The sequence below is a fragment of the Protomyctophum parallelum genome, assembly GCF_964188405.1.
Source record: "Protomyctophum parallelum genome assembly, chromosome: 20".
NCBI lineage: Eukaryota > Metazoa > Chordata > Actinopteri > Myctophiformes > Myctophidae > Protomyctophum > Protomyctophum parallelum.
This window is the reverse complement of record NC_139718.1, coordinates 19,365,254-19,379,631: the sequence shown is the minus strand read 5'-3', so window position 1 is coordinate 19,379,631 and position 14,378 is coordinate 19,365,254. Positions and strand designations below refer to the sequence as shown.

Genomic DNA, 14,378 nt, shown 5'->3' with positions numbered 1-14,378 from the left:
TACCCATCACACCCAACCAGTGGAAACGGAAAACCCACTAGAGGAAGTGGACCAAAAAAAAGCAGGCAAAAGAGACATGCATTTGCTTTTTTTAGACACTGCCCCTCCCAATGCATGTTGTGGGCCAGCTCTGATCTCACTAGAAAGGCTACATCCACCTCTTTTTTCCAGCCAAAAAAGAAATACCAGCTTCTTCGCTCTTCGTCCAACCAATCCTCAGTGACACCTTTACTCTTCCTGGAGGTTTGTCTTTGTTCCTACTCTCCTATATCTATCTATCTATCTATCTATCTAATTAATTAAATAATTGTTTTTTTTTTTAGGGCTTTAAGCAACTAGTCAACTAATAAATCCACTAGTTGGTACTAGTTGATAAAAAATAAAAAAATCCTCCCATTTTTGTAGGCCTCAAGATCAGCTAGATTAGTCACCAATGTACAGTTTTTAAATGTACAGATATTATATAAAAAAATAAAACTTTTTTTAGGTAGGCCTAGTTAAACTAGTCGGCGACTAGTTGTAAACTAGGCAACTACTAGTAAAAATCACTATGTATAACACACAACTCACCGCTGCTCCCCTGGTGGGTTTACTACTGTACCACCTGACAAAATCATATTTTTGAACAAATACCCCCATTACTGTTTTTTCTGTCTTTTCAACTCTTTCTAAAATAGCAGAACTATGAGTTCACAGTGCGTCGCGAACGATGAAAAGACAACACTCATCTTATGCCATAATAATATTCGTATATCCAAAATCTAAGAGGATATCAATCCGTCTCTTCTAAACGACGTCCTGTCGCACCAATGCCTTTCCGCCTACAGTCAACGTTAAGCCTGTACTCTTCGCTGTGCTTCTCTCGTGTGACCACCGTCGTCCTCATGTCCCGAGACCTGCTAATCTTCTCTCCTGCCCTTTCCTTCTCTTTGTCCTCCACTGCTGCTTTTCGGGTTCCCAAACCTTTTCGGCACGAGACGGACCCAAAAAGATTAGGTGTCTCCACGGGACCCAAACGTAAAATAAATAAATACTAATATTACATTACAAATTTATAACTTATACGACGTATCAATAATAGTGGAAAATAGCTGATCTAAAAGCTCCGAATTGCTATTTTTTTAACATTAAATTGTTTTACACATATATATATAATATATATATATAATTTATTCATTTTATTTTTAGGAACGTGTGAAAATGTTTTGGTATGCATTTCTAAATATAGGAAACGTCAAAGAAAATGGTGAAAAAATTTACTCGTGACCCATTTGAAACACTGCTCTACACCCCCCACCCCCTCCTCTTATCCCATCTCACCCCTCCAATTCCCCAGCAGCAGTCTGTCCTTCAGCTTGTGTGTGGTATGGGGTGTGGGGGAGGCTATGGATGTGACAGACAGCTGCCAGTGGTGCTGCTGTTGCTGCTGCCCCCTCCAGTGTGCTTTCACACCTTGGCTGTCCCCCCTCCGCTCCGCGGCACAGACAGCAGCCTGGGAAACCACAGGCCACCAGCCTGGCGCCAGCCAACGCAGCTTAGTGCAGGGCAGCCGGCCCAATCAATACCGCTGCATTTCCTGTCCATTTGTTCAAGTCTCTTCATTAATAATTACTGCTGGCGGAGCTGCAATACGCTTGCAGGCTGGGCCAGGGCGGTTGGGGGGAAGGGGGGGGGGGGGGGGTTTGGGGCCGTGCAGCATGACCTTTCCCCACCCCGGGTTGATTTGATCATACACACACCAGTGCTGGGACAAACATGATCATCAGGCGACACAGACAACATAATATGACACAATGATGGATGGGTCGAAGTTTTTTTTTTCTTTAATGACGATCATTGCTGGCTGTTTTGCAAAGTGACAGAGCCAAAGAGATCAGTCTTTTCTCAGACAGTGCCACCTGGCTCAAAGAAGTCTTAAAGAGTATTTTTATTGCGTCCGTCCGGGTGACGCATAGGGGAAACATTCCTACCCGCCACCCCCCATGGAGACTGGGATTCAAATCCTTCTCGCTCCAATTGGCTGTGTTCGCGGCGGGCAATATCCATCGCTACACCATTTGACTCCTACAGGTGGGTCTGGCCGGGCGCCTGTTCAGTGGGGAGTGGCATTGGTAAAGTTCCTCCATTCGTGTTACGCCCTCCCGGCAAAACAATCAGGGCGAAATGAAGCAGCTGGCGACGTCCCGCTGATCGGAGGACACGCGTGGTCGTCTACGCCAGTGACGACCATCCTTTCTAATTACAAGTCAAGGACCCCCCAGTTTGATATAGAATATATCCATCAGGCCACTGACCAGAACCAGTGGTCTACACCCCCCCCCACTCCCTAGGGTTGGGATCCTTTTCTGATTGCTTAATGATTCCTTATAGTGGTTTCCAAATGGACCCTTACAGGTCTGTAACTCTCAAATGGTGGTCCTTGAAATTTTAAAAAAAAGTTTGAGAACCACCGATTTTGTAATTGTAATAAAGCACACATGAAGTCCATTACGCCAGCTCTATCTGTGTGATTTAAAAAAAAAAACGTTACGGAAACCGTTCCAGATGTGATGGAACAGATTCCACTTTCCGGTGAAAAAGAGCAGGGGGTCAAGCAGCAATGGTCTCTATGCACAGCAGACATTTTGAAAATAACTTGGGCCCTTTCCCAAGTGTACAAATGGAGTGTACAATGGAGTGTACAAATGGAACCAAATGGACCCATAATGGGTCCATTTTGTTCCATTTGTACACTCTCAGAGTTCTGGGGGTCCTTGAAATTAAAAAAGTTTGAGAACCACTGCACACTAAATAGAACGGAGCCTTAATTAGTATAATTGGTAACATCTGTGAAGGAAGTAGGGAAGTGGCCCGGAAGTAGGAAGAATTATTTTGTGTGCATAGAACCCAAAACAAAACGAGTGTCATTCCATTTAACGCTTTTCGTCCCTGTGGTGAGACGGTACAGTTAGAACAAGGGGAGCGCCGGCGAGTCCGGCTCGGGTCAGAATTTGGTGACGGCACAGGCGATGTTCTCCAGGGCGGAGCGTGCCTCCGACGAAGGGAAAGCCTGGATGGCCTCCAGAGCCTTGTTGCCATGGTGACCGCACAAGTCCAGCGCCGAGCGCACACCTTTCTCCGACTTGATGACCGCCCACAGCTGTTAAGAGGAACACAAAAGGCATGAATTATCCAGACATAAATTATTTTAAATTAGTAGATTAAGAAAAAAAAATTGTCTTCATTCGACCTAATTGCCGTAACCAGTAAAATCCAGAGTGTTAATTTTAATGACCTATAGTGACATTGTCTTTTTTTTTAATCGTCAACAGATTATACAACAATCGATAAATGTGTACATTATTTTGTCTATACAATAAGGTTGTAGTTGGCCTGGGCCGTGGCTCAGCGGTCCAGGCACCGTGGCTGTCTGGCGGTGTGCCGCGGGTTCGACTCCCGATCCCGAGTTTTCAAATGTAGTGGAGTAAAAGTACAATATTTGCCTCTGAAATGTAGTGGAGTAGAGGTAAAAGTATTGGAAATTGGAAATACTCACATACCTCACAATAGTACTAGTACAGTACTTAAGTAAATGTACTTGGTTACTTTCCACCACTGAACATGACCTCTTTAAACGTATTGGAGACTGCAAAAATTCGACCCGGCACTGATTTAATGCAATCATCAGATAGGACCTTTCTGTTTGGATGTATGGGCTGTCAAGGCCGGAAAGTCGTTTTTTTGCCACTCGGTAGGCGTTCCCGCATAACTTCCGGGTATGATGATGATGTCGCACGCATACCCGTTTGTCAACCAGGGTCCCCCAAAGGATCTATACTTGGCTCCCTCCTTTTTTCCCTCTACTCCAACTACTTTGCCGAAAACAGCCACACTACAAGGAGTACACGCTTGTTTTAGTAGTATACAAACTTTATTTCTCTCCTTTTTCAGTGGCTGTCTTAGATACTCCAACATTGTTGTCATGACATCGTTTTTACTTCTTTATAATGATTGCTATCTCAAATTAGCAAAACAGATGGACAGGTATGATGAGACTGAGGGAAGGGACAGGGGGATGCCAAATCCAGTATTTATTTACGAGCTTTTGAAAGCAGTCTGTAGAAACACATATTTTTAACCACTTAGAACGGAGCTATTTCGTTGAACGGGGTCTTCAGTGGTTTATAATAAAGTCCCCTCCTTTTTTGCCCTGGATACAAAATATTGTCGGGGAAAATTGCCTACCTACAAACACAAAGTGACATGTTGTGTGCTTGTAGATCTGCCATTTTGGCCGGCAAATTTAAAACCTCCCCAGAATAAGGATGCTATGGTTCATGTAGTCGATGTACATTGTTGTTGTTCTAGGGAAGAATCTTATTCGGCATATAGAACAGTATCCAAGAAGAGAATAGACCCAAGTAAGAAAGACAATACCAGCAAGTGTCCAGTATATCTGTGGCTTGACATTTGCACGCACGCGCACACAATATGGGTAGAAAAGGGAGGGTTGATTCTTTATTTCCTAGAAGGCAGTACTATAAGTATGCAAGCTAAAAGGAACTGCTAAAAGGGCACTTTAATTAAATTCTGGAGCTGGTTGTTGGACAGTCCTGTAGGCCTTCCCTTTAAAAAAAATGCAAAAAAGGAAAAAATAAAACGGACACAATAAAATCCTTATAGTGTTACTTTAACTTTAGTGTACAGTCTTCAGAGTTCTTTTTACTATGGGCAGGCGAATAGCACCGTACGTACCGGCCTGGTTTTCTTTTCAGCTGAGGGAGAAGGCCTTGCATGCTTCATTTCACAACACACCACCTTCATCTACTTAACGTTATTTCTTTCTTTCCATGCGGCATCCCGCTTCTCTTAATGTTTCCCCTTATGACCCTCCGTTTGATGCTGCATCCCCTCATTACTTTGATAGCCACGTTTTCTTTTTTCTTCTTCCCCTACATCCCCTCTCAATGCCTTCTTTCCACGCAGCTTCACATCTCCTCTAGTCTCACGTAGGCAGGCCATTAGAGATCTCCGCCGGCAGTCTGTCTGGGGAGATCGCCTGGCTGTGCGAGACTACGTCTACTCTAGTATGTATGTGGGGAACATTTCTGGGTAATTGTGACCTACTGCAGGCTATAAGATTCGAATTTCAAACATCTCATATCGATGCTGCTGGGCAGAAACATCTCCATATTTTAACTTTTAGTGTTTTTTTATCATACTACAGCATCTCATAAAAGCATCGAAAGTAGCAAACTTGAAATATGGTGCGAAGCGACAGGTCTTGAGCTTGTAGATCTGCTACTTTTGAATTTGTCCTGAAAAGTTAACAGTTTGGGACATATGTGACCAAATTTGACTGAGGGACTGACTGACTTATTTTTAAAAATATTTCATGCCATATGAAAGCAGGGAATCATGGCTTCAAATTGACATTGGTTGTTCAGTTTAACCCACCAGTTTTGGAGATATGTCTTATTGAATAATATCTTGCAGAAAACAGCGAGTTTGAAAGGTTATACTTCTGTGGTCTCTAACTACACGTAGCTACATGTTCATTTATTTCATATTTACATGTCAATTTCAGCTCTGACACTTATTTTAGACATGCTCTAGTATGTTAAGAGTCTGCCTGTGCTATTAACTAATTATTCTTTTTCAAGCTGGAAAGCTGGAATTTGCACGATGGCAGGCTCTCAGTCAAATCTGGTCACATAATATGTGACCAGAAAGCTCATATTATGAGCTTTCTGCCCGACAGAGACGATATACAAGAATGCAAGTAAAAGTACAATTATATATTGTAGGTGCATGGAGGTGCTGTGTGCATGTGTTTTATGTCTAAATATGATATACATATCGTTGCTGTCGGGAGGAAACCACCTAACTCCATTTTTACACTATTGGACCAAACTGTGCAAAAACAGCTAACTCCACCACCTCTCCCCCTCTCATGCAAGTCATTGACAATATATAAAGTCACAGCGCCAACTTTGATGAGGCAGTATTGTATATACGTTTTTCTACATTTCCTGAAAATTTTATATTTTTCATTTTCTGAAAAATATTAACAGTTAGGTGGTTTCTTCCCGACAGCAGCGATATAGTATATTATGTGTGCATCCTGTAAGCATCTATAACTACTGTAGCTGTGTGTGTGTCATTTGCAGTAATCCCACTCAGAGCACTTCACTGATAATAATGTTCTACGTTTTTCCTCGCCCCGGCGTCCCTTGCGTCTCTCCTGCTCTCACCTTTCCGTCCCGTGTCCCTCATTTGACATCTCACGTACTCTCTGAAAAACTTCTGCCCATGTCCCTCTCTCCCCGTGCTGAAGGAGATTCACTCACAATGCCACTGTCTCTGAGCCTCAGTGTCTCCTCCACAAATAGGCCTCGGAAACCAATCCGCCCTGCTCTGGTTTCAGACCCGACTACATAACCCCCCCCCCCCCCCCCCCCCCGCAATCCCCACCCCCATCGCGTCAGACCCCTTCCCCTGTTGCCTCGGTCTCTCTTCCTCCTGCACCCCTATCGGTCCCCTTCTTCCCTCTCACGCGTTGACTTTGTAAAAAGCTCATTTCTCAACTTTGATATTGGTTACAGAGAAGAGGACGGCCTCCTTCTCTGGTGGCCCCTCTTGCCAACCGTGCAGTGTTGCTGAATAAATGTGGCCAGAGCAGGGTTTTGCGTGCGAAATGGGCCTAGCACGTAACCGTGAAAAGGATACTAGTCTGCCAAGGATACAATACCGTAGTATAAGACTAAAATTAGAATAGAAAGAAAAAAAACTAAACATTTCAGTTAACTGAAGCAAAAATTTGAAAACATGGCTATAATTGTTTTTTTTTTTTATATTTCATACTGTACATCTGCTATTTTCGAAAAGGTTTGACAAATTCTGAAGTGTGCATACTTTTTACTTATTGTACTGTAAGTATATCTTCTTAACCAATACTTTGTACTTTTACTTGCAAGAGAGCATTTAGTTGTGTGGTATTTCTACTATTTTTCTTTTTTTTTTAAATCAGATTTGTTTTACCTACCAGGGACACTGCACATTAATCAACATGTCGCTTTTCACATCCAGTGTATAACTTTGTCTGCTCACCTTTGAATAATCCAGCTGGTTTCTGTATCCTCTCACCTATTACAGTAAAGAGATAACACACAATTAGACAACATGACAATTCCCCATCTCACAAAATAAATATTTATGATTTAGTAAACATTCATAGAAAACACCATTTAGGCATAAAATTATCAAAATGTAGTAAGTTAAGACATTAAGTAAAGTATTATTTAGCCTGCCATTGGAATTGGCGAATATAAAATCAGTTGACAGATAATGGTCTTATCTACAGTAAGTCTCTTTAGACATTTGGTTTGTGCCGCTTGGTTTTAGGCCTTTGATTGGCCTATAAAAAAAACGTTTCCTGTGAGACGCTATGCCAGTATGCCTAGTCCATTAAATATAGAGGCCTTCTGTTATCGTCAAAATAACCAACTTAATTTACACAGCAGTTTATTATTCTAGCCAGTGTTTCACACACACAGAAGCATCATTACCTGTTGTAACTGGCGGTGCCACATCTCTTGGCCCACACTCTGACGGTGGAAGACCACAGGGGCGGCATTTAGGCTGAACGAGACCGGCTCTACCGTGCTGTTCTTCACAAACGGCTGCAGGTCAGAGTTCAACTACAGAAGGGAGCACAAGAACATGCCGGTCATCTTTCAGTCAACCAGCTCCTTTTTTTTCTTTTACAGAGGTTTCACTAAGTAACTCTGTGTTCGTTTCGGCTCTATTCCACTATAAGAACTACTGGTAAGTAAATCGTGCCATGTTCTTGGATTTGTTTCCATTACGCTGCCGTGTTGTCAATGATACTAATGAAGGCTCAGTTCCATTCTGGTCAAAGTGCTGGTCACTGGTCAGGGTGCTGCTATTGTGCATGTTGGCTCACTGGAAACGCGTAAGGATCCATTTGGTTCCATTTGTACACTCAGAGTTATATGGGGTCCTTGAAATTAAAATGTTTGAGAACCACTGTGCTACACTAAATGGAACAGAGCCTTCATTAGTATCATTGGTAACGCCTATGGAAGGAAAAGGCCCAATTCCATTCCGATATGGCTGCTGTGCAAGTGTGCATAGTGTCTATAGGTAGAAGGTAGTATTAACCTAGAGTTCTGCAAACCCATATAAAAATAGCAAAAACATTAGGAGTTTGCTAGGCCTGATGTCAAAATAAAAAAACGTTCGCTCTGAAAGAATATATATATATAAAAATCAAAAATAGCAGACCCACAAGCTCGTAGCGCACCACATGGTGGCGCACTATGAGCTTGTAGATCTGCTATTTTTCAATAGCTAAAGTATAACATAATGCTTAAAACACCAGAATGGGTTAATGTCATAACATCACCTTCAGGCAGTTCTGGTTATAATAGAAAAAAACTATTGTAGAATTTGACGGGTTCTGTAAAGTGTCAGGTTATGGGTTCTGGGTCACCCTTCATAGTCGAAAGGGGGCCAAAGCATGATCAAGTTCGGGTCTAGCGTCAAAGCTCAGCAGGAGGCTCTCTCTATCGGGCCTGGCTCGAGTGAATCAAACATATATTCATTAGAATCACGAGAAGCCAGAGTTTACTTGGTGAAACCCACAAGTGGCATAACAGAGTTAGCCTGATTAGGAGGATTGTTGCAGAAATAATGTATCTATTGATCCCCTGCTGAGATGCCCTGTAGCCACGCAAATCTGGAGCCATGAAGAGCCACAGCAGGAGACGACACAGAAAGGAATAATACTTGCACAAATAGAATCAACCGACTACGTTTCCATTGTTGTTATATAAAGTATTTACATAATTCATGACGATGCTTGTTAGATCGACCAAACTATATTTTCCTTTATATTTTTTGCACGCATGCTTGACGTCAACGAGAGCACTGATCAACACTTCGACAGCGACTCTTTGTTGGTGTTCATTTGACAGCATATTTTATTTCAGTTTTGGTCTTTTGAATAAAATTTAATTTAGTTTTAGTCACATTTCAGTCATCTGAAACGCTTTAGTCTAGTTTTAGTCGGCCAAATGTCATACGATTTTAGTGGACTAATCTACAAATGTGTTTTGACAGGCCTTGATTGCGTCGTAATGCCTGATTTTACACTTGGTTGCACTCCAACAATAGCCGATCTACAAGCTCACAACACGTTGCGAGCTTGTAGATCGGCTATATTAGTTCTCTTGTCCACTAGTCCCTTTTAGCCTAGTTTTTAGTCTAGTTTTTATGTGTTGACAAAATTGTCAATATATTTAGTCATAGTTTTAGTCATCATAGCTTAGTTTTTATTTGCCTTTTTATTCCGTTTTCCCCAGTGAAAAAAGGTAGTCGACGAACATCTTTCGCCATAGTCGACGAAATCAACACTACTCTTTGTACCTTTGCATCGTTTGTAGCTGAAGCCAGAACAACACTTTCACACAAAAAGAAGGTGGTTGGGGGACTTGCCTTGTGGCCGAGGGCGAGGTGTTTGCCATACGTGAAGGCCAGTCTCTGGGACTCCTTGTCGTGTTTGGCCAGCTCCATGGCTGCCTGGCAGCTCTTGGCCAGCAGCGCCCCATGGGAGAGGAACGTCTGCTCCTCCCATGTCGCCGTGCTGACGGTACCAACGCTCAGACTGATGTTCTCCTGCAGGAGAAAAAGGAAAGCAACCAAGTACTTTTACTGAAGTACTGTACTTAATTAACCCATTTAGACTTGAGGACGATTCTACAAAATGTCTTCCAATTCCTAAAGGTTTTCTGAAAAACCCTATGTTTCCATGTCGGTGGTTCTCAAACATTTTCATGTCAAGGACCCCCAAAAATATCTGTAATTGGCCGCCGTACATTTGAAAATATGTTGTTCCAGGGACCCCCCCCCTGAAGATTTGCACGATTTTTCAAAAATAGCAGATCTGCTATTTTTCAATAGCTAAAGTATAACATGATGCTTTAAACACCAAAATGGGTTCCCATCCTGAATGGTTAAAGTGGTTAAAGTGGTTTTTATTCGATCATTCTGCTGGGGGATTCCCCGTGGACTCAAGACCTCAAGGACCCCTCTGGGACTCCCACAGTGCCCACTTTGAAAACCCCTGAAATAGACGTGAAAACCTCATATGTCCAAAACCGTTACTTTTCAGGAGTGAAATTCCAAAATAGCAAAAGTAGCAGATCTACAAGCTGAAAACGCGTCCGTCCGACAGCAACCTTATGACTCATTACATTTGAGCGAAACTTCCTGAAGTAAGTCCTCTTTCACATGCTGGTCCATATTTCAGCATGTAACTAACTGGCTGTGCGACAGCACATTTCACACTGTATTTCATTCAGTGGTGCAAGTAACTAAGTACCTTTTGACACATATTGCACTTTTTTTTTTACTTTACAATTATCAGAGCTTGTGTGAGGTTGTAGATCTGCTATTTTCAAAAGATTTTTTAATACATTTGAAAACTTGTGAAATGGGACATTCTGCAGTATGTATTCTGAGTATGAGAGTACTTCTACATTGCAGATTTGATATTTTTACTTGATTAAGAAATGCGAGTACTCTTTCCACCACTGATTTCATTGCGGGTGGGTCAACTGGGGTATTGGTGCTCAGCGGTGGCTGAGCGAGGTTAGAGGAGCGAGTTTGTGACCGAGAAGCTCCCTGGAGCGATTCCCCGGAATGGCAGGAAAAAGTGAATGGCCACCACTTACCCCGTCCTCCAACACCGCTAAAGTGCCCTTGAGCAAGGCACTGAACCCCCCCAAACAGTGCTCAGTGGCCAAGACCACAGTATAAGACTGTGGTTGTACTGGGAAGTTCCCCGAATTGAATATTTGTGTGTCTTCTGTGTGAGCGGGGTAGTAACTCATAAAGTTAAACGGGCTAGTAGGCCTACTCATAAAGTTACACTATTCGTTTTGGTAATCTAGTTAGGTGGGTTGGTTAATAAGCAGACAAAAAATGGTCAAACTGAAACAAGACGCTGATCTCTGGACATATCCAAGAAGTGTTAAAGTTTAGCACAATCGTTATTGTTTAAAGATATATAGTATGCATTTAAACTCTGGGCCTTTTTCCGGAGAAAGCCAAAGATTTGCCTTTTGTTTGCGCCAGAACACGACAGTGGGCTCTAGTCTGAAAATGTGTCGTCTTCTAGGAGAAACTGAGCTACCTTGTTACAACGCTGCAGAATCCTTAACCACTTTTAAACCTTATAAGGTCCGACAGGGCTCTTTACTATTCTCTGCTCCTTTTCTCTCTTTTTCTTTTTTACCTAAACACCAAATGTCTTTGCCGAAAATAGCCGATCTCCAAGCTCACAATGTGTCGGGCACTAGGGTTCAAGTGGTTAACTATGGAAACCGAAATGATCTCTTGTCTCTCTGATTCATTATGTGGTGAGATGGTCTTAATTAGCCTCTCATAGTAAACATGTCTAGTCTCTCTTAGATGTCTATACCACATCTTTTGTCAGACCAGGACTTATGTAATAAATCCATTGTGTGATGATGATTCATCCCCTTAAACAGATGTCATGCAGGCGTGCTATAATTTGTAAACGGAGTTGACTTCTGGAACCTTCCGACTATGGCTGGAACTATACATTATCTTCTTAGGCATTATTCCATGGATTACTTTTTTTTGTTAATTGAATAATCAAGGAATCTCCACTGTTCTGTGTTTCACCTTCTCAGTCAGTGACTGTAGTAAAAGCTTTGGAAAACCCCACATCCAAGTACCGGTATGTCTGAAAAGTAACCGTTTTGGACATATGAGGTTTCCACCCAACAGACGATCTTTCTTAACGATTATTCTATCGATTACATTTTATTTAATTTGTAATCGAAGATTTGAGAACCAGGTTTTAATGAAAACCTGCTTCTAAAAATATCAGCGATTGGATTAACCTCTTAAGCCCCATTATACTTTGTCACACAATGTATGCTTTGCTTGTAGATCTGTCATTTCCCCCTTTTTTTCTTTTGAACATTTTGGCCTACAATGACATGCCCCGAATAGGAATGAATAATCAATCGATGAAATGGATTAGCTCGATAAGCTGTTGCACGCCTAGTCAGCGTGATGAGAATACTTGATCTTACCTCGATGAGCAGGGTTTTCATAGTAGACACCCTGGACCAGATCTTACCTTGAGATGAGCAAGGCTTTCATAGTAGACACCCTGGACCAGATCTTGATCTTACCTCGAGATGAGCAGGGCTTTCATAGTAGACACCCTGGACCAGATCGCCGATGGCACTTGAGATCAATTCGAGAACCTACCGGGGAGAAAAGTGAGATACTTTTTTTTAAGTCCACTTGTCCACCATCAGTCAGCAAAGTACACAGCAGATGGAAGAACAACAACAACAGATGGAACAAGAACATCAAATTGTTGATGCGTGTAGCCTTTCAGAATTGTTAGTAGTGCAGCGTGCATGCAAGCGTGTTTATGGGTGTGCGCCAGACTGAAGTTGGTTCTCCTCAGCCAGGTATGCTGTTCTAATCTAAACTTCTCAAACATTTCCATCCAGGCTACGTTCCCATAAATATCTGTAGCTTCTGGCCACCTTTTTCTTTGTGAAATGGTTTAAAAGATAATTAAAAAAATTGCGAACCTACAAGCTAACATCCTGTGGCAATTCAAGGTTGCAGATTTGCTACTTTCCCTTTGTATTTTTATTATAATTTTTTGGTATCTTTGTGACGACATTCGCAAAAATAAGGACGCCAAGTGGTTACATTGGCACACCAATGTTATGAATTTGAATTATTTGAAATTCAAATTTCTAGCCTATATACTGTATGACGTCGTTGCTGTTGGGTGGAAACCTTGTATTGTTTTAAAATTTAACAATTTCCACAATGCGTTGTGAGCCTGTAGATCGGTTATTCTCAGTACTTTAGTGTGACACTCTTATATGATGAAGTAATGCGTTCATTATGAGAAAAAACTAAGAAACAGAAACACACACGCCCGCACACACACACACACAAAGACACACACACACTTTGAAAACCTGTGACCTAAAGCCATTGTTTGGATTGAATGCCGACATGGTCCAGTCGGGTTCTGGATACCGCATGCGGGCCGGGGGGGTCAAGGCCAGGTGAATGGCTGCAACATGGACCAGCTCTGATTACTCCTGTTCGCCAGCTCATTATCAGGCCTCTGGGGACCCCCCCTCTACCCCCCTGGTGTTTTCATAAGGACGATCCCACCGTTAATCACACTAGTATTTATAGCCAAGTACGGCTGAGACTCCACCGTAACGTGGGATCGGGTGTCGGCCACGTCCGAGGGGCTAAAAAGGCAGATGGCCAACCACGGAATGAGCCGAGGGGGTTAATGATGACACTCTGGAGTGATGAGATTACATCTGGGCCCCTTACAGTTTAGCCCACGTGTATTTCTTTACCAGTCGAGTATGCTTGAAGATTAGAGTAATGTCGGGTTGATGCGGCGACTGATCGGCATCTTTAGTGTATTTCGACAAGTTTGTCTGTCTCATGCCAAAAGAAGGATAGCGCTGCAACACTGCAAAACAAAGTAGGCGTCATATCTGGGGGCTAGTATCGTATGGGACAAGCTTGGCAGGAGAAAATCACTCCACACACACACAACCATTTTCATTCTATGTCGTCTGAAACCTGTTGAAACCTCCTATGGCCAAACTGTTGTTGGACCATTGAAACACTATTCTGTACATGGACCATTGAAACACTATTCTGTACATGGACCATTGAAACACTATTCTGTACATGGACCATTGAAACACTGCACAACCGTATCGATCACAACGCAGCGGCCGTGCCAGCTTCACTGTAAAAATGCTGTGGATTCCTGAACAGCTTTGCCTTTTAAGTGCTTGCTAAGACTGCAGTTGCCCGTTCCCTCTTACAGGGGGCATGCATGACTACATTTTTGTCCAGATTTCCACGTAACAAGTAACACAGTGCTGCTCCTTATCAAACTGCCCCGGTGACATGCCTGCTGCTTGGAAATGGCTGCTGAAAGCGGCATTGATGACTACCATCTGCTAAATACAGTGGTTGGCATGTTTAGCAGAGCCCCTGCATTCTTCCTTTCCTCGCCATGTTAAGTGTGGACAGAGCAGACCAGAGGAAACCATAATGTATATATCTCAGCTGATCTGAACATCGTCTGAACAACAGCTCGGCTGTGGTGGAAAAAGTACTCGCGTGTTTTATTTAAGTAAAATAATCTATATTGCGATATAGAAAGTTGAAAATGTACTTGAGTAAAAGTACAAAGGTATTTGCATCAAAATGTACTTAAAGTACCAAAATTAAAAGTACTCATTATGCAGAATGTCCCATTTCAAGTTTCA

General features: G+C 42.4%; 1 protein-coding gene across 2 annotated transcripts in view; it reads right to left on the bottom strand.

Moving 5' to 3' along the window:
- Nucleotides 1–1,178: 1,178 nt before the first annotated feature.
- The window catches only part of pdss2 (prenyl (decaprenyl) diphosphate synthase, subunit 2), a 35,827-nt gene continuing 22,627 nt past the window's right edge, over nucleotides 1,179–14,378 (bottom strand). For both annotated transcript variants that reach the window (XM_083791568.1, XM_083791567.1), the window contains 5 exons: nucleotides 12,231–12,305; nucleotides 9,499–9,678; nucleotides 7,548–7,679; nucleotides 7,090–7,125; nucleotides 1,179–3,139 (listed from right to left, as the gene is read on the bottom strand). In XM_083791568.1, the coding sequence (XP_083647694.1) occupies nucleotides 2,984–3,139; nucleotides 7,090–7,125; nucleotides 7,548–7,679; nucleotides 9,499–9,678; nucleotides 12,231–12,305 (579 nt within the window). In that variant the 3' untranslated portion in view covers nucleotides 1,179–2,983. The remainder of the gene's footprint in view (nucleotides 3,140–7,089; nucleotides 7,126–7,547; nucleotides 7,680–9,498; nucleotides 9,679–12,230; nucleotides 12,306–14,378) is intronic.